General features: G+C 37.7%; 1 protein-coding gene across 2 annotated transcripts in view; it reads left to right on the top strand.

The window, feature by feature from the left end:
* Nucleotides 1-210: 210 nt before the first annotated feature.
* Nucleotides 211-18,650, top strand: part of arhgef39 (Rho guanine nucleotide exchange factor (GEF) 39) — a 97,308-nt gene continuing 78,868 nt past the window's right edge. For both annotated transcript variants that reach the window (XM_061959028.2, XM_061959027.2), the window contains exons 1-3: nt 211-291; nt 7,800-7,971; nt 9,658-9,752. In XM_061959028.2, the coding sequence (XP_061815012.1) occupies nt 7,822-7,971; nt 9,658-9,752 (245 nt within the window). In that variant the 5' untranslated portion in view covers nt 211-291; nt 7,800-7,821. The remainder of the gene's footprint in view (nt 292-7,799; nt 7,972-9,657; nt 9,753-18,650) is intronic.

Here is an 18,650-nt window from a genome sequence, read left to right as displayed (position 1 = left end):
ATTTGAATGACAATAAAAGGAAGTCTAATTAGTCTAAGTCACATATTTAAATATAATTGTTCTAATAAATAAACCTAAATATCTACTACGCATTTGAACAATTTTAAATATAAAAAATAACGCCATGTTATTTATTTTACATAACACAAAGGAAGTTTATTTTGAAAAGAAATAATGAAAAAAAACGGAAGTTGAAGCAGCCAATTAGAACTTCCGAAGCTGTCGAAACCGGAAAAAGGAAGCCGAACAGAAAAAGAGCGCCTGGATTGAATCTGGAGACGTTAACGCAAGGTAAACTTTCTAATACTTCCAAATTCTCACAACAAGTTGATTTAATAGCATTTACCGTGTGAAAGAAACATTTTACAAGTAAAGTAAAGCGTGCCACTGTGGAGAGAGACACGTTTTTCTGTTCTCTTATGCCAGGAATCGTTTGCTGAATACTGGGAACGTCTGTTAAACATGTAAACACTGTGTTGCTAGCTTGTCATTTAGCATGTATGTTAACGATACAGAAGAGTTCAAGATGATCAAACGCTACTACTTTGTACGCTTTAAAATTGTGTCTTGCTATCTATAATCTTGCAGTTACAATCATTATATTTAAACACCAGTCCCCTAGAACTTATAACACGAGTACAGATGTATCAGCTTTCCTTTGCTAAGTCGCCGGGGGAATCTTTGGAAAAGAGGAAATGCAACTGTCATGGCGAGGACACAATGACGTCAACGTTAGCAGCAAAACAATTATGTAATACTGGCGTACACTACTTGTGACACACAGTAAGCTGATATCAAGTTGACAACAATTGTGAATAAATATATACAGATAACAGGTGACGGGCATAGCACATCTTGTCTTTTGCCTGACACTCATTCTGTACATCATACATGTTAGGGCTGTGAATCTTTGGGTGTCCCACGATTCGATTCGATTCAAAATCGATTTTTTTTTTTCAATTCAACACGATTCTCGATTCAAAAACGATTTTTTCCAGATTCAAAGCGATTCTCTATTCATTCAATACAAAGGATTTCAGCAGGATCTACCCCAGTCTGCTGACATGCAAGCAGAGTTGTAGACTTTTGTAAAAAGCTTTTATAATTGTAAAGGACAATGTTATATCAACTTACTGCAATAATGTACATTTGTTTTAACTATTAAATGAACCAAAAATATGATTTATTTTATCTTTGTGAAAATATTGGACACAGTGTGTTGTCAAGCTTATGAGATGCGATGCAAGTGTAAGCCACTGTGACACTATTGTTTCATTTTTATCTAATGAGAATGTCAATGAGGGATTTTTAATCACTGCTAGGTTGAAATTGTAACTAATATTGATACTGTTGTTGATAATATTCATTTTTGTTTCACTACTTTTGGATTGTTCTGTGTCGTGTTTGTGTCTCCTCTCAATTGCTCTGTTTATTGCAGTTCTGAGTGTTGCTGGGTCGAGTTTGGTTTTGGAATTGGATTGCATTGCTATGGTATTGTTGTGTATTGTTTTGTTGGATTGATTAATTTAAAAAAAAAATAAAAAAAAAATAATAATATATATATATATACAGGTAAAAGCCAGTAAATTAGAATATTTTGAAAAACTTGATTTATTTCAGTAATTGCATTCAAAAGGTGTAACTTGTACATTATATTTATTCATTGCACACAGACTGATGCATTCAAATGTTTATTTCATTTAATTTTGATGATTTGAAGTGGCAACAAATGAAAATCCAAAATTCCGTGTGTCACAAAATTAGAATATTACTTAAGGCTAATACAAAAAAGGGATTTTTAGAAATGTTGCCCAACTGAAAAGTATGAAAATGAAAAATATGAGCATGTACAATACTCAATACTTGGTTGGAGCTCCTTTTGCCTCAATAACTGCGTTAATGCGGCGTGGCATGGAGTCGATGAGTTTCTGGCACTGCTCAGGTGTTATGAGAGCCCAGGTTGCTCTGATAGTGGCCTTCAACTCTTCTGCGTTTTTGGGTCTGGCATTCTGCATCTTCCTTTTCACAATACCCCACAGATTTTCTATGGGGCTAAGGTCAGGGGAGTTGGCAGGCCAATTTAGAACAGAAATACCATGGTCCGTAAACCAGGCACGGGTAGATTTTGCGCTGTGTGCAGGCGCCAAGTCCTGTTGGAACTTGAAATCTCCATCTCCATAGAGCAGGTCAGCAGCAGGAAGCATGAAGTGCTCTAAAACTTGCTGGTAGACGGCTGCGTTGACCCTGGATCTCAGGAAACAGAGTGGACCGACACCAGCAGATGACATGGCACCCCAAACCATCACTGATGGTGGAAACTTTACACTAGACTTCAGGCAACGTGGATCCTGTGCCTCTCCTGTCTTCCTCCAGACTCTGGGACCTCGATTTCCAAAGGAAATGCAACATTTGCATGGTTGGGTGATGGTTTGGGGTTCCATGTCATCTGCTGGTGTCGGTCCACTCTGTTTCCTGAGATCCAGGGTCAACGCAGCCGTCTACCAGCAAGTTTTAGAGCACTTCATGCTTCCTGCTGCTGACCTGCTCTATGGAGATGGAGATTTCAAGTTCCAACAGGACTTGGCGCCTGCACACAGCGCAAAATCTACCCGTGCCTGGTTTACGGACCATGGTATTTCTGTTCTAAATTGGCCCGCCAACTCCCCTGACCTTAGCCCCATAGAAAATCTGTGGGGTATTGTGAAAAGGAAGATGCAGAATGCCAGACCCAAAAACGCAGAAGAGTTGAAGGCCACTATCAGAGCAACCTGGGCTCTCATAACACCTGAGCAGTGCCAGAAACTCATCGACTCCATGCCACGCCGCATTAACGCAGTAATTGAGGCAAAAGGAGCTCCAACCAAGTATTGAGTATTGTACATGCTCATATTTTTCATTTTCATACTTTTCAGTTGGCCAACATTTCTAAAAATCCCTTTTTTGTATTAGCCTTAAGTAATATTCTAATTTTGTGACACACGGAATTTTGGATTTTCATTTGTTGCCACTTCAAATCATCAAAATTAAATGAAATAAACATTTGAATGCATCAGTCTGTGTGCAATGAATAAATATAATGTACAAGTTACACCTTTTGAATGCAATTACTGAAATAAATCAAGTTTTTCAAAATATTCTAATTTACTGGCTTTTACCTGTGTGTGTGTGTGTATATATATATATATATATATATATATATATATATATATATATATATATATATATATATATATATATATATATATATTAAAAAAATAGATTTTTTTAAAATGAGAATTGATTCTGAATCGCACAACGTGAGAATCGCGATTCGAATTCGAATCGATTTTTTCCCACACCCCTAATACATGTGCAAGAAAAAAAAAGAAAGCAAACTACAGTAGTTACCGGTTCAATGAAAGCCCACTGTCCGTGTATGTTTTGGTCATTGGATTTTATTTTCATCAATGGAATATCCATCCATCCAGCCATTTTCTGCCGCTTGTCCTTTTCAGGGTCGCGGGGGGTGAATTTGAAAAAGAAAAACATATTACTTTATTTGAATTGTTATTTTTATCAAAAATAAATAAATAAGTATTCTTCTTTTTTAGTGTCGAATAGCAAACATTACATCTAAAAAAGCATTTTGCATTTCATTTTATACTTCATCCCGTACCAGCATGGTACGGGGTCGCGGGGTGCTCTGCAGCCTATCTCAGCTGCATTCGAGCGGAAAGTGGGGTACTTCCTTAACGTAAATGTCCGCCATAACCACAACACCAGGGGGAGTTCCACAAACCACGTTAAACCCAGATTCCGATCTAACAAAGGTCTAAACTCATTCTCCTTCTATGCCACATCAATATGGAATGCACTCCCAACAGGTGTAAAAGAAAGTGCATCTCTATTCTCCGTCAAAACAGCACTAAAACAACACCTCCAGGCAACTTCAACCCTTGACTAACACCCTCTCCCTTTCCAGATCTCACCTCCCCTGATTGTAAATAACCAAATGTAAATAATCAAATGTATTTCTAATGTATATACTTGTTCTTATGCTATCTGGACTCACTATGTTCTCTGCTCGCTGTACAACTACACTGTTTCAATGCCCATTTCTCTGATGATTCAATTGTTGATGACTGAAGTGCTGTTATCAACCAAACCCTCCTCATCCCACCCTCCGGATTGTAAATAACGTAAATAATTCAATGTATATGCTCTGATGATTAACTTGTGTGATGACTGTATTATGAAGAAGATAGTATATATTTGTAACATGAATTGATTACGTGGACCCCGCCTTAAACAAGTTGAAAAACGTATTCGGGTGTTACCATTTAGTAGTCAATTGTACGGAATATGTACTGAACTGTGCAATCTACTAATAAAAGTTTCAATCAATCAATCAATATACCCGGGACAAGTCGCCACCATACTTGACAACTTTGAGACCTCCGAATTCGGGAGATTGTGGGGGTTGAGGTTGAGGTGGGCAAGGTTTGGGGGGAAGGGTTTGGTGGTAGCGGGGGTATATATTGTAGCGTCCCGCAAGAGTTAGTGCTGCAAGGGATTCTGGGTATTTGTTCTGTTGTGTTTATGTTGTGTTACGGTGCGGATGTTATCCCGAAATGTGTTTGTCATTCTTGTTTGGTGTGGGTTCACAGTGTGACGCATATTTGTAACAGTGTTAAAGTTGTTTATACGGCCACCCTCAGTGTAACCTGTATGGCTGTTGATCAAGTATGCCTTGCAATAATGTGTGTGTAAAAGCCGCATATTTTATGTAACTGGGCCGGCACGCTGTTTGTATGGAGGAAAAGCGGACGCTATAGGCAATGCCTTTTAGGCACGCCCCCAATATTGTTGTACGGCTGGAAATCGGGAGACATTTGGGAGAATGGTTGCCCCGGGAGATTTTCGGGAGGGGCACCGAAATTCGGGAGTCTCCCGGGAAAATCGGGAGGGTTGACAAGTACTCGCCACCTCATAACTGATAGACATCATACAACAACAATTTTAAATACCAGTGAACAGAAACAAAACAGGTGTTTGTTTTTTTTAATTTGCGAGGATAATTACTATGATGCCCGTGTGCCTGTGAGTCTGGCTAAAAAGTATTTTGGGCCCTACACAGAAATGCTTTTAGACATGGCACAACAAGGACTGACTTCTACAGAATTCTCTACGCACAAATCAACAGAAACTGAAAAACAGACCAAAGCAGATGGTTTTTCATACCTGAAGTAGCGATTTTAAAGACAGAACAAAATATTTGCCTGTAAGAAAAATACTCCATTGTAGTGTCGTATAATGCGTGATCAAATCCTTTTTTTTGCCCCAACTTTCTTATGATATGTGTGTAGAGATTTATGTAGATATCAGTCCTCGATAAAAATTATTTCTGTTAGGGGCTCCAAAAATATTTTAGCCAGGTACCCGGGGACTCTAGTATCCACGCTTTTACTTTGAAAAGAAAAACTTCTGGTGTCAGAATATGAAAAAACTTCCGTCTTAGTCTGTTTTTCAGTTTCTGTTTACCAGGGATTTAAATATTTGTTATATGAAATATAAAATGAAAAGGATACTGTTTTTTTGGATGTTATTGCTCTTTCATACCAAAAAAGAAAAATGTTTTGTATTTCGATTTTCTTTTTTGTTTCTTAAAATGAAATTCAAATAATCCGTCGCTTTTTCAACTTCCATTCATGAAACGAAAATGAAATGACCAAAACATACATCGCCCACCCATGCCAATTACTTATTTTGTTGTTGTATTATAAACCCTTGGATTCATAAATGGATTGTTTCCTAGTCATTTTAAATGTACTATATTACTCTACTTTGTTAGGCAGAACAAGCAATCCATGCTCAAGTGAGCCTGTGAGGCTAGAGATAAGACCATAAATGCAGAAGTTTTTGGATAATTACACGACAATTGTCCATCAATTCGTAGAAAAGCCAATCAGGAGCTCCGCTTTGCATGATCTGAAATAACAACTATTGGTCAACTGTCGTAGAGATAACAGTGGTATTGATAGTTTTGAAAATTAGTATTGAATAAACCATGTCAAATATGCAGTATTGAGCTATTTTACAACATGTGTTGTAATTATATATAGATCTAGTTACAACATGTGTTGTAATTATATATAGATCTAGTCCTGTGCAGATGAGTAATTTAGTACATCAAATGAGAATATTTGCATGCCTTCATCTAATACTTAAAAAGAAAACAAGGTTTTTCAATTACACTTGTACGTAATAACCTAAGTGTAGATACAGCAGCCATGGGCAAACTATACTGTAAAGTTTTTTTTTAATTTCCCAACTGGGAAAATTATAATTTAAAAGTAAAGACAGCTTCAGATTGCAAAGTACATTTTTAAAAAGTACAAATCATAATGTTGTTGTTTTTTTGCACTTATATGTTGCAGTTAATAGTATTCTATCTTCATTTGTCGTTATTTATACTTTCTAAATAAATGATTAGATAATGTTCATCAGTCAGATAGGTGGGATTAATAATGGTGGTCAAGCTAGCGTCTGTTCTCAGTGGGTACTAGGCGCCATTTAGTCTTTCTCAAAGAAAAATGCCTGATGCTTGTGTTATTTTTGGCTCTATGAACCATTCAAATCATGAAAAGGATTAAAGTTTTTCCAGAGTTCCTCGAGAGGTAATCAAGAAAGGCGGAAGAGTGCAAGATTTTACAAAACGACGACGAAAAAAGTATCACGCACTCCAGTCCGAGAGTCAAAGAATGCACAATTTTGCAATGATCACTTTGTTAAAGGTTTGTTTGATATACTTTCAATATTTAGTATTTCCCATTGAATTATTATATTGGTATCATTCGTATTTCTTGGAAAGTATTTTTGCTACAAGTGTTTTGAAAAGCACCAACTCGGCAAGTCTAATTAAAAGAAAGCAAATGTGAGTGAAACCTAAGAAAGTTAAGCTGTTACCAAAGGCAGCAATCATAAATAAAGCTTTAAGCACATACACAATGTTGACATCTATAGTTATATTTTGATAAAGACGAGAAAAAAATGCGTACTCGTGAACTGCGCGTGTAACAGCATCAACAAACATGGCGATAGACGTGAAGATAAATCATGAAATACAACCTAACTTATCCGGGATAGTCTTGATACCGATTTCCTTGACCCAGCCACGCACAAAGAAGTTGTAGACCTCCATGTTTTTCCACATTTTCCACATTTCAATGACATCTGGAGCACCAGATAGTTCGACATGTCTGGGAATGCTACCAATGGATAATCCTTGATATCACTCGACAAATCTTTTTTTGATAAAGTATAGGGATCTATTCCATTGCAGAGTTATATTTTTTGCTCATATCTGCTTTTTGCAGGAAGATCTAGGCCTCCTGCGTACTCAGATAGGTTGCGCGCTGCTCGCTGCACAACAGCTATCTTGGCTTGGTTGACTACCACTGTTTTTCACTTCTGGGAAGAAATCATGTCACGGAATACAAGCAATTCTCCTATCTTAACACACACATAGTTCCGCACATGCATGCTCTCGCTCAGCACAGGATAGAAAGAATTGCTATTATGACATCTAGTGGACACATTTTGAAGAGCAAAAGAGGCCGGGCAAACCTGTTTGCGTGCCTGATCTGTTTGAAACCCCTGCCCTGGGACATTATAACACTTGCAGCATGCAGTATTGCCAAACAACTGCCAGATATTGAAAGTAATCCTTAAAAAATGGGATGCATGCATATACAGCAGATTGTATGACACTTATACAGCTAAAAAAGGACTACGGCTTTTTTTGTAAATGTGTTTTGCAGGATAACCGTCGTCGCTGTGACCATGAGCTTCTGTCCATGTCCACCTGACGCCCTCACAGGCAACAGCATCCAGCACCAGAGGGACCGCTGGGAGAGAAAACGGAGCGTGGTAGCCAGAGAGCTGGTGCAAACTGAACAGCGTTACTGCCAACAGCTGGAGCTAGTGACCACTGTAAGTGGTGCCATGAGCATGAACATGAGTTTCACCTGCATGAGTCTACACATACAGAAACACACAACATTTGGAATTTTACCAACATTTGGTGATTAACTGAGTTTGGCAAGATTTACCTTAATATAATGACAAACACAAAAAGCAAAATGTCCCAAATTAATACGTTGACCATTTTTTATACTTAAATTAAAAACAACAACAACTCATAAACATAACATTTTGAATGATATGACCTCAAGGGCGGTGTCAGTGTATGTAGCAATCAGCATAGAGTTTTTTTCCCCCAAAAAAACCAAGTCATACTGCAGGGCTATTTAACCGGCGGCCCGGAGAACGACACCAGACCGGTTCCTGAGTTCAGTTCCAAACATAGGAGGGACTATTTTTACAGAATATTCCAAAACACGCAAGAGCAGTGTCATGTAGATACTCTTTAAATACTTTTTTTTGCCAAATATTTAAGATATGGCAGGTCTTTGCATTGACACTTTAACCACTCAAAGGTCACTGTCCACTGCACTAGACACTTGTGTTTTACTGTGTATAACTGGGCTATCTTTTTCTGAAATGTGTTATTGACAAAAATAATAGATCAAAAAATAAACGGTTCTCTAAATAAGTATACTGTAATAGTGAAGGGAGAAGTGCTGGTGTTAATGCATAATACATTTTGCAGAGTTTCCCCTACCATTATATTCGGCAGGCAGATAAAGAAGGTCAAGTTACTTTTATTTTTTGTATAGAAGCAGATTACAAAAAAATAATTTAAGGTTATTTTCATATGCAACATGTCATAAATAGCCTTATCTTATTTACATGCCATTTCTGTCGCTATGTCAGGGGTGTCCATACTTTTACACCAAGGGCTGCATACTGAAAAGTAAAATTTTGCCATTTTGATATTGTATTTTGTTAAAAAAAAACATATATGCCACTATATATATATATATATATATATATTTAAAGTGACTAAGTGTATTATTATAAGTTTTTAGTATCAACATTTCTGCTTTTTCTTATTACATGTTTGTGTTTATTTTTCCTTCCGTTTTTGCTTGTTTTTCTGTTTTTATTTCGACAATATGCTGCGAGCCAACAAAAATTGAGCTGCGGGCCGCACATGGCCACATTTTGGACACCACAGCTCCATATGGTCAGGCCTACATTTGATTTTGTGGATTATTTTAAAATCTTTGTATTGCTTTGAATTATGACAGTTTGTTTAATGAAAATGTGACTGTAGCGGAGCGATCACATTATAGTCGGCCTACATGCTGTAAACCTAGGGGAAGCACTGTACTGTAGTAACAAACTAAAGGTAGCAGTCATTGTACTTTTTGCAGGGACAACAGACTTTACGACCCACCAGTGTAGCCTAATTTCTACTCAATTACTCTCCTTCTGCCCTCCAATTAGGAGTCATTTCAAGCCTTGTGCTCATTCAATTTGCTAATCCCATTTCCTCCGCAAATGACTTGAGACCAACGCAGCTGTCACTTCATTGGGGCAACATTTTTCTGTATGTGTTTCTCACAACAACCTCAATCTTTAGTGGGAAGATCTTGAGCGGTTAAAAGCCCTGTGTGGGCATTATAAGTGTACAACTATTATAAATGAAGTGAAACTGCAATTCATTAAAAGTTTCTAATGCTGCGCAATATTGGTGTAACTTGTTTCTTACAGTATTTTGTGGAGATCTTGAAGGCCAAAGGAACCCTGAGGCAGGACATTAGAGAAAGTATCTTCAGTTCAATTAAAGCCATTCACTCAGTAAACCAGTAAGTATCCTATTGCATAATTTATGAATATCAGCGCTTTCAGGGCAGTAGGAGACTGTGTAAAGTGATGGGGATAAGCAGTTGGTCCCTTGTGTAAGAATGCACTCATGATAAACTCTAGGTTTATTAAAACATCTTTCTTATCTTTACCATTAGAAGAAGTCAATAATTAGGTTATAGATGTTCTATTTCTATTTCTCCCTCTTGGGTACATTAGTGTACGTATTATAATTTCAAGAGATAAAGCCGGGACTGGTAAAAGGTTGTTATAACAGATACGTGAAATTGAGACTGTTTCATTTGTCCCGTATGTAACCTCATCACACACGAGAAGTTGAGGTACTTCCAAGAAGAGATCCTAATTCTGTTCAATACAATACTTGATCAATAGACTTTATTAATAGTTTGGTACAGCAACCACATTATTCGACAGTACGGTCCAAATAAGAATACAATACATTAAAAATAAGAATAGTAAAAAGAGAAAGGAACATATTAAAATGTTTTATTGATAACTTTATATGTGCAATTGTGTAAATGTGCAAGGTTTGAAAAAAGTACTATACTATTTGTATAATTTTATATAAGAGATGCACACATGCAATGCATACTGTTATTGACATACACTGTGCACAAATGTACCAGATTTAACAAACGCTATTTGCTGTGGGTGCTGGTTTCAAAATAAAACTCTAGAACACTTAAACTGCCATCCAATTAAAAATACTAATTTCTGCGGATAATTAATTTAATTAATTAATTTAAAATAAATCCCTGTAGTCCAGGGTCTCCAACCAGTCGCTGTGATTTGGAGTATCTCACCAAAGGGTATGGAAATGTTTACTTAAACTCTCAGTATTTTTTTCATAACTGTTCATTTCAGACAGGATGCCTCTATTTAATGATAAATTACCACAAAGTAGTATAAAGACAATGACCGCATGGTTTGAGTGGAGATAAATCAAGTACAATTTAAATGTTGCCAGTCATATAAAACACACAATTCTTTATTTTTGTCAATGTAGCCCAAAACATGTTTTAAATGGAACCTGCTCTAGAAATAAATGCGTACTGGAATACCATATAGAATGCAAAAAAAAATCATACACAATAGGCCTGATTTACTAAAGGTTTGCATATACTAAAACACGTGCAAACTTGATAGCAAACTCACAGTTGCTCTACTAAACATGTGCAAAATGGATTGTGTCATGTTAAGTGATCAGAATAAGGCGTGCAATCCATTTTCCGTCTGTCTTTATTAATATGCAAAATATATGCTGATCATCAAAATGTCCACAATACTGGGAAGAGAAACTGCAATTATACAGCATGCACAATGTGATTTATCAACACTCCTCACCGTTTTGTGAGCACTATTTTGCGTTTTATGTTGCACCTTTTGAAAAGGATGAACAAACTGACAGTGCCACACACGGCTGTGAGAGAGGAGTGCTTGCTGCAAATATACACGATTGACTTAGAATCGTCTGTCCTACGCGTACGTTTAAGCATGTTTGGACGGTCAAAAATAACAAATATTAGACACATCGTCTATTCAGCAACATGCTTTTATAATTGTATAGCTACTGGATGACTTAAGGGGCTGAGTCAAATTAATTCAATTGATCTGTTTTGGTGTCATTTAATATTTGTTTATGATTTATTTTCACATAAAATATATAGTACTGACATACAGTATGCCCTATATGATAAACAACTCTCAAAGTATGCATTGTTTGTGTCTTGAGCACAGTAGTGCAGCCTCCCTCCCATGTACATTGAGCCAAAAAAAGAAAAAACAATGTTGTCAATGTAGAGGCACTGCATGACTGCTTCTAAAATCCCCCAAAAGTGGTACATGTCTCCTGCTTGCTTGTTTGAAAACAAAGCAAAATGCCACAGGTAGAAAAATGATAACATGAATGTGCAGAAAATGAGTGTCTCCGTGGTGATGCCCTGTATAGTACATTCAAAATCCTAATTTAAAAAAGGTGGTGTTCTCCACCTTTCAGTTGCACACGCAGTGTTAGTAGATCACACGCAACATGGCCACTAATAGTACACGTAATTTTATAGATTGTACACACTGTTTAGTGCAAGGTATTTGGATCTTAGCAAATCAGGCCCAATGTGAATTGTGGATACCAACATATTGTCAATGCTCCAGCAAAACAAGCTTATTGCCTTCGTTTTGGTTTAAATTGCTATGAAAATAAATGTTCCCAAAGAATTGAGTAGCTCTTGGCCATTATTTTGTAAACTTAGCTCTCAGTTGAAAATAGGTTGGAGAACTCTGCTGTATTCCATCAACGAAATTAAGTCTAACCACCACTGTAATTTTACTCAAAATTACTTTAACAGAAAACAATATTGTTAAAACATTAGCAATGTGCACATGTTTCCCGGGCACATTGCTGCTGCTCACTGCTCCCCTCACCTCCCAGGGGTTGAGGGTGATGGATCAAATGCAGAGGATAATCTCACCACACCTAGTGTGTGTGTGACAATCATTGGTACTTTTAACTTTTTTATTGGTAATTATTATTATTATTTTTTTATTTTTTTTTTCCCAATTATTTAAAAATGTAAAAACGTTTTCTGAATGTTTTGTGCTAGTGTTGTATTGATTCTGTCCAAGGAGTGTGTGTACTTACATTGAGATCAAATCGTCAGCGTCTCTCCTGGTCACACTAAAGTAAAGCACTCTATTTTGCTTCACATGAATAATTAACAATCCATTCCACATAATTGACGGAATTATTATTTGATTATCATGCCTACCGCTTTTTTTTTTTTTTTTTTTTAATTTAATTTTTTTTAAATGTAAAACCTACCCCAATACTGTATAATGGAGACATGCGACTGTGAATCTGTCATGTCTTGTTTAAAATCAAAGTAAAATATAAAGAAAGTAGTGTAGTGTGAGACATGTTTAGGGTGCTACAATGAAGACTGAAGTATGAATTACACATTGTGATGTATTGGATAAATGGTTCTGCACCTCCCATACATCTTCATTATGGACCCCTTTATTGAATTAGTGGTTGAAAAGCAATGGCAAGTAGTAAGTACTCCATATAAAAACACTCCATTGAGAGATAGTGTGTTGGACAGATTTATCACTGCAAAGTGATAGATTAGATTTTCCAATATTATGTTCTCCCATGGGTCGCGTGGTGGGCTAGCGGTGAGCACGTCTGCATCACAGTTTGGAGATTTGGGTTTGTATCTCTGTTGAAGCATCACTTTGTGGAGTATGCCTGCTCTCCCCGTGCGTGTGTGGGTTTTCTCCGGGTACTCCGGCTTCCTCCCACATTCCAAAAACACGTATGTTTGGCTAATTAGAGACTAAATTGCCCATCAGTGTGAATATGAGAGTGAATGACTGTTTGTCTTTGCAGTACGTACTGTGTATTCTAGATTTGCCACTTTGAGACAACAATCCCAGTTAACTAATCAAATAAGTGCACCCATCACAAGCTTGCTAATGGCTGCGTCAGCATCAGATTGTGCCTGACGTTTTATAATTTTTATGATCAACATCCAACAAGTGTATTTTGGGAGGTATGGTACATATTCAAGCCTTATGTGCATGCTTAGTCCTAACACGGGGGTCAGCAACCTCTAGAGCCACATCTTTGGCACTGACCTAGTGGCTCCCTGGAGCTTTTTCAAAAATGTATGAAAATGGAAAAAATATATTTAGTTTTAATATGGTTTCTGTGGGAGGACAAACATGACACAAACCTTCGTAATTGTTAGAAATTCCTCTGTTTATATTAAAAATGCTTCACTGATGAGAGTATTTGGTATTTGCCATTTTGTCCTACTAAGTTTGCCGGTCCTTTAACTCACCTTAGTTTGTTTACATATACAACTTTCTCTGACGCAGCCACAGAAAGACGTGGTTTATGCCACTCCCTTGCCTCATTTTGTCTACTAAAATTATTATGCTGTGCGTGAATGCACAACGGTGAGTTTTGTTGATGTTATTGACTTGTTGGAGTGCTAATTGGGCATATTTGGTCACTGCATGACTGCAAGCTAATTGATGCTAACATGCTATTTAGGTTAGCTGTCTGTACAGATTGTATCATTATGCCTCGTTTGTAGGTATATTTGAGCTCATTTAGTTTCCTTTACTTATGTCCTCTGTGTATTTAATTTATATTTTTATGTAATATTGGCTGCATTTCTGGTAATTGTGTCCCATGTTGTTTCAGACCACAGCAAACATTACCCAGCTTGCAAAGAATGTAATAAATCCATTAGAAGAAGATAGCCTGCCGTTTCCTTGAACTCTTACTACATTACATATATAATTACAGCATGTATATAAAACCTTTAATGGAGGTGTTTGGATGTTTTTTAAGGGCGTTATAGGCAAAATAACGCAGCTCCCATAGACTCCATTGTACGCAGACTTTTGATCACATTTATTTAATATTTACAATTCACTCAAAAAAAAAATACATCCGTCATCTTCAGAGGGGAACTGCATATGTTTTTCTTTTTTTATGCATTCTAATTCTTAATATATATATGGTTAGTACAAAGTGGCTGATATTGTAGATAATGGAAGTCATCTATTACGACTACAAAGCCCTCTAAAAACATACAAATTGACATATCAAAACTTGCATATTAACCAAGTTTTATCAATATTGTTATTGTAGGTCGTGAGTTCAAACCCCGGCCGAGTCATACCAAAGACTATAAAAATGGGACCCGTTACCTCCCTGCTTGGCAGTCAGCATCAAGGGTTGGAATTGGGGGTTAAATCACCCAAAAATGATTCCCGGGCGCGGCCACCGCTGCTGCCAACTGCTGCTGCCAACTGCTGCTGCCCACTGTTCCCCTCACCTCCCAGGGGGTGATCAAGGGTGATGGGTCGAATGCAGAGAATAATTTCACCACACCTAGTATGTGTGTGGCAATCATTGGCACTTTAACTTTAACTTTAATAAGCGCTAACGCAGAGGAACTACCTTTAGTGGCGCCGTGATCATGGAGAGGTGACGAGCTTATGCAGCTATTGACATACTGAGCCTGTGAGCTGCTGCATCGCTTCTAAGTTGGTGAAAGTGTTGTGATCCGCTGCCCGGATCATATTTTTGTTTACGTTTTTGAGGTACTTGTGTTTTTTGTTAGTTTTGGACTCCTTGAGTGCCTGTTTTGTACACCTGAGTTTGTTGCCATGGCTTCTTATTATTTTCAGCTGCCGCGTGTGTTCCCGACGCGCACCTGTTTGTCATCACTGACATTATTATTTAAGCCTGCCTTCCCTGTCATTCTGTCTTGCATCCTAGTTTGCCTTTTGCAACAGTAGACAACTTTTGTTCTTGCTCTGTACCTGCTAGCTTCCACGCTAGGCTCTGTTACTCGCTAGCTCCCACGCTAGCCATCCTTAGTTTTTACCTTATGTGCTATGAGCACCCTTTTCTTTGTTCCTTCTGATTTATTCCGTAAATAAATCATTTCTGTTACCTCCACGCTGTGTCCGAAGTCCGTTGCATCCTGGGAGAACGAAACCCCGCATCACCATGCGCTCCGGTCGTCACAGAAAGTTAATTTTAGATTATAACTCATGCCTTTCACTTGTATAGTAAAAGGTTATGGCCATGAACTAAGAAGTTGGTCAATTTTGAGATTTAACTTAGACCCGGAGACCGTGAGAAAGACACGAAAAAGAGCTAGTTTTTTGACCACTTTTTATTTTATTTTTTTCTTTACTTGCATAATGATTGTTTAATTCTTTATCTAAACGGGAAGATATGAACATCCCAGTGAGAGCAGACATTGTACAGTTGGTGATTGTTTCATGATGTTAATAGTTTGTGTTTCTCGTTCAGCACTTAGCAATAGTGCTACTTGCTGGATCTGTTTAGCACACAGCTTCTAAATCTTGTATATTCAGGCTAAAAACATTTAAGGTTCTGAATCATCATTTGTCTGAGAGTAGTCGATGTTGGCTCTTATGAACTCTGCCATGATTAGTGGTAGTAGTTTTTGTCAAAGGAAATAGAACGTTGTGATGCGTCTGTGAAACTCATGCTAGTGCGTGCTGATTTTAGAAATAATGTACACTTCACTGCACATGTTGCTGAACATGTTATAATTCTATTAATGTTGGGTTTCAGCAGCACAGGTGTGCATTTTTAATAATGTTCCCAGGGCTCTGTGTGTACGTGCAGGCAGGTTTTAAAGATAATGTACATGTCATTGTACGTCTAAAGTTGATTAAAAAAAAAAACACAGTAGGAGGTGTAATGCCACCAAGTCAGCTTTTACTGCTTTTTTCAGGCTTCTTGATTGGACAAAATGTGTATGACAGTAGGTGTATGTGTTTGTGTGTGGACATAGACAGTTTTGAAACTATACTTGTGTGGATGGAGATTGTTTTAACCCCAAATACAAACCGTGTTTCCATTTGAGTTGGGGAATTGTGTTAGATGTAAATATAAACGTAATACAATGATTTGCAAATCCTTTTCAACCCATATTCAATTGAATGCACTACTAAGACAAGATATTTGATGTTCAAACTCATAAACTTTATTTTTTTTTGCAAATAATAATTAACTTAGAATTTCATGGCTGCAACACGTGCCAAAGTAGTTGGGAAAGGGCATGCTCACCACTGTGTTACATCACCTTTTCTTTTAACAATACTCAATAAATGATTGGGAACTGAGGAAACTAATTGTTGAATCTTTGAAAGTGGAATTCTTTCCCATTCTTGTTTTATGTAGAGCTTCAGTCGTTCAACAGTCCGAGGTCTCCGCTGTCTTTTTTTACGCTTTATAATGCACCACACATTTTCGATGGGAGACAGGTCTGGACTGCAGGCGGGGCCAGGAAAGTACCCACACTCTTTTTTTACGAAGCCACGCTGTTGTAACACGTGCTGAATGTGGCTTGGCATTGTCTTGCTGAAATACGCAAGGAAAAACTCAACCCAATGGGCTATAATCATCATCATCACCACCACGTCATCACCATCATCACCACCACCATCAAGATGGCGCTTAGATGGCAGCATATGTTGTTCCAAAACCTGTATGTACCTTTAAGCATTAATGGTGCCTTCACAGATGTGTATGTTACCCATGCCTTGGGCACTAATGCACCCCCATACCATCACAGATGCTGGCTTTTGAACTTTGTGTCGGTAACAGTCTGGATGGTTCGTTTCCCCTTTGGTCCGGATGACATGATGTCGAATATTTCCAAAAACAATTTGAAATGTGGACTCGTCAGACCACAGAACACTTTTCCACTTTTCATGAGTCCATCTTAGATGATCTCGGGCCCAGAGAAGCCGGTGGCGTTTCTGGATGTTGTTGATAAATGGCTTTCGCTTTGCATAGTAGAGCTTTAACTTGCACTTACAGATGTAGCGACAAACTGTATTTAGTGACAGTGGTTTTCTGAAGTGGGCCCTGCGATGAGGTGGCGACTTGTACAGGGTGTACACCGCCTTCTGCCCGATTGTAGCTGAGATAGGCTCCAGCGCCCCCCGCGACCCCGAAGGGAATAAGCGGTAGAAAATGGATGGATGGATGGGTTTTCTGAAGTGTTCTTGAGCCCATGTGGTGATATCCTTTAGAGATTGATGTCGGTTTTTGATACAGTGCCGTCTGAGGGATTGAAGGTCACGGTCATTCAATGTTGGTTTCCGGCCATGCCGCTTACGTGGAGTGATTTCTCCAGATTCTCTGAACCTTTTGATGATATTATGGACCGTAGATGTTGAAATCCCTACATTTCTTGCAATTGCACTTTGAGAAACGTTGTTCTTAAACTGTTTGACTATTTGCTCACGCAGTTGTGTACAAAGGGGTGTACCTCGCCCCATCCTTTCTTGTGAAAGACTGAGCATTTTTTGGGAAGCTGTTTTTATACCCAATCATGGCACCCACCTGTTCCCAATTAGCCTGCACACCCGTGGGATGTTCCAAATAAGTGTTTGATGAGCATTCCTCAACTTTATCAGTATTTATTGCCACCTTTCCCAACTTCTTTGTCACGTGTTGCTGGCATCAAATTCTAAAGTTAATGATTATTTGCAAAAAAAAAAACTTTATCAGTTTGAACATCAAATATGTTGTTTTTGTAGCATATTCAACTGAATATGGGTTGAAAATGATTTGCAAATCATTGTATTTTGTTTATATTTACATCTAACACTATGTCCCAACTCATATGGAAACGGGGTTTGTATGTGTTTGTGAAACTCTCCGTGTTTGTGTGGATATGGCCTTAAAGGCACTACCAAATCCACTTTTTATGTTTGATATAATGAAAACTGTTCTTATAGTTTTATTTATATTTATGTTATGATGGCAAAATGAACATTGATAACTATTTTGCATGCAAAGAATGCAATGAAATTTATTGCATTTCTTAAAATGTAAAACTGTTGTTGTCAATATTAAGTGGTTTGTCATTTTATATTGTTTATGTATTGTTGGCAGGTTGAAAACAGCTCTGCGGATTTGCGTGGAGAAACCACCATTAAAACGGCACCGTATAATAATCATCAAAAACGCACAAGAGACGAGAACTTTGGTTATGCGGTCACACCACACAGCACATAGGGCTGTGAGCACACCTGTTTTTATTAGAGCACACAAATTGGCACAATCAACCACAGACGCATTTCAGCTGTGCGTGTCAGCCTTCAATAATGAAATCAGGCGTTTAGGAAAATAAAGGCAATTAGGCCAAACACAACAATTGAGGGCACATCTTAAAATGTATGATTAAACCTTAAATAATCAAAAATATTGTTCTGGCCCGGCTGCACCAAATAATAATATAAATCTATTTAGTAAAGTCAAAATACAAATAAGGCAACAAGAGAAGTATCCCACACTTCTCTTTTGTAAAGTA

The sequence above is a fragment of the Nerophis lumbriciformis genome, linkage group LG05 (assembly GCF_033978685.3).
Source record: "Nerophis lumbriciformis linkage group LG05, RoL_Nlum_v2.1, whole genome shotgun sequence".
Lineage (NCBI taxonomy): Eukaryota > Metazoa > Chordata > Actinopteri > Syngnathiformes > Syngnathidae > Nerophis > Nerophis lumbriciformis.
Note: the sequence above shows the minus strand (reverse complement) of the source record. Positions and strands in the feature narration are given on the sequence as shown.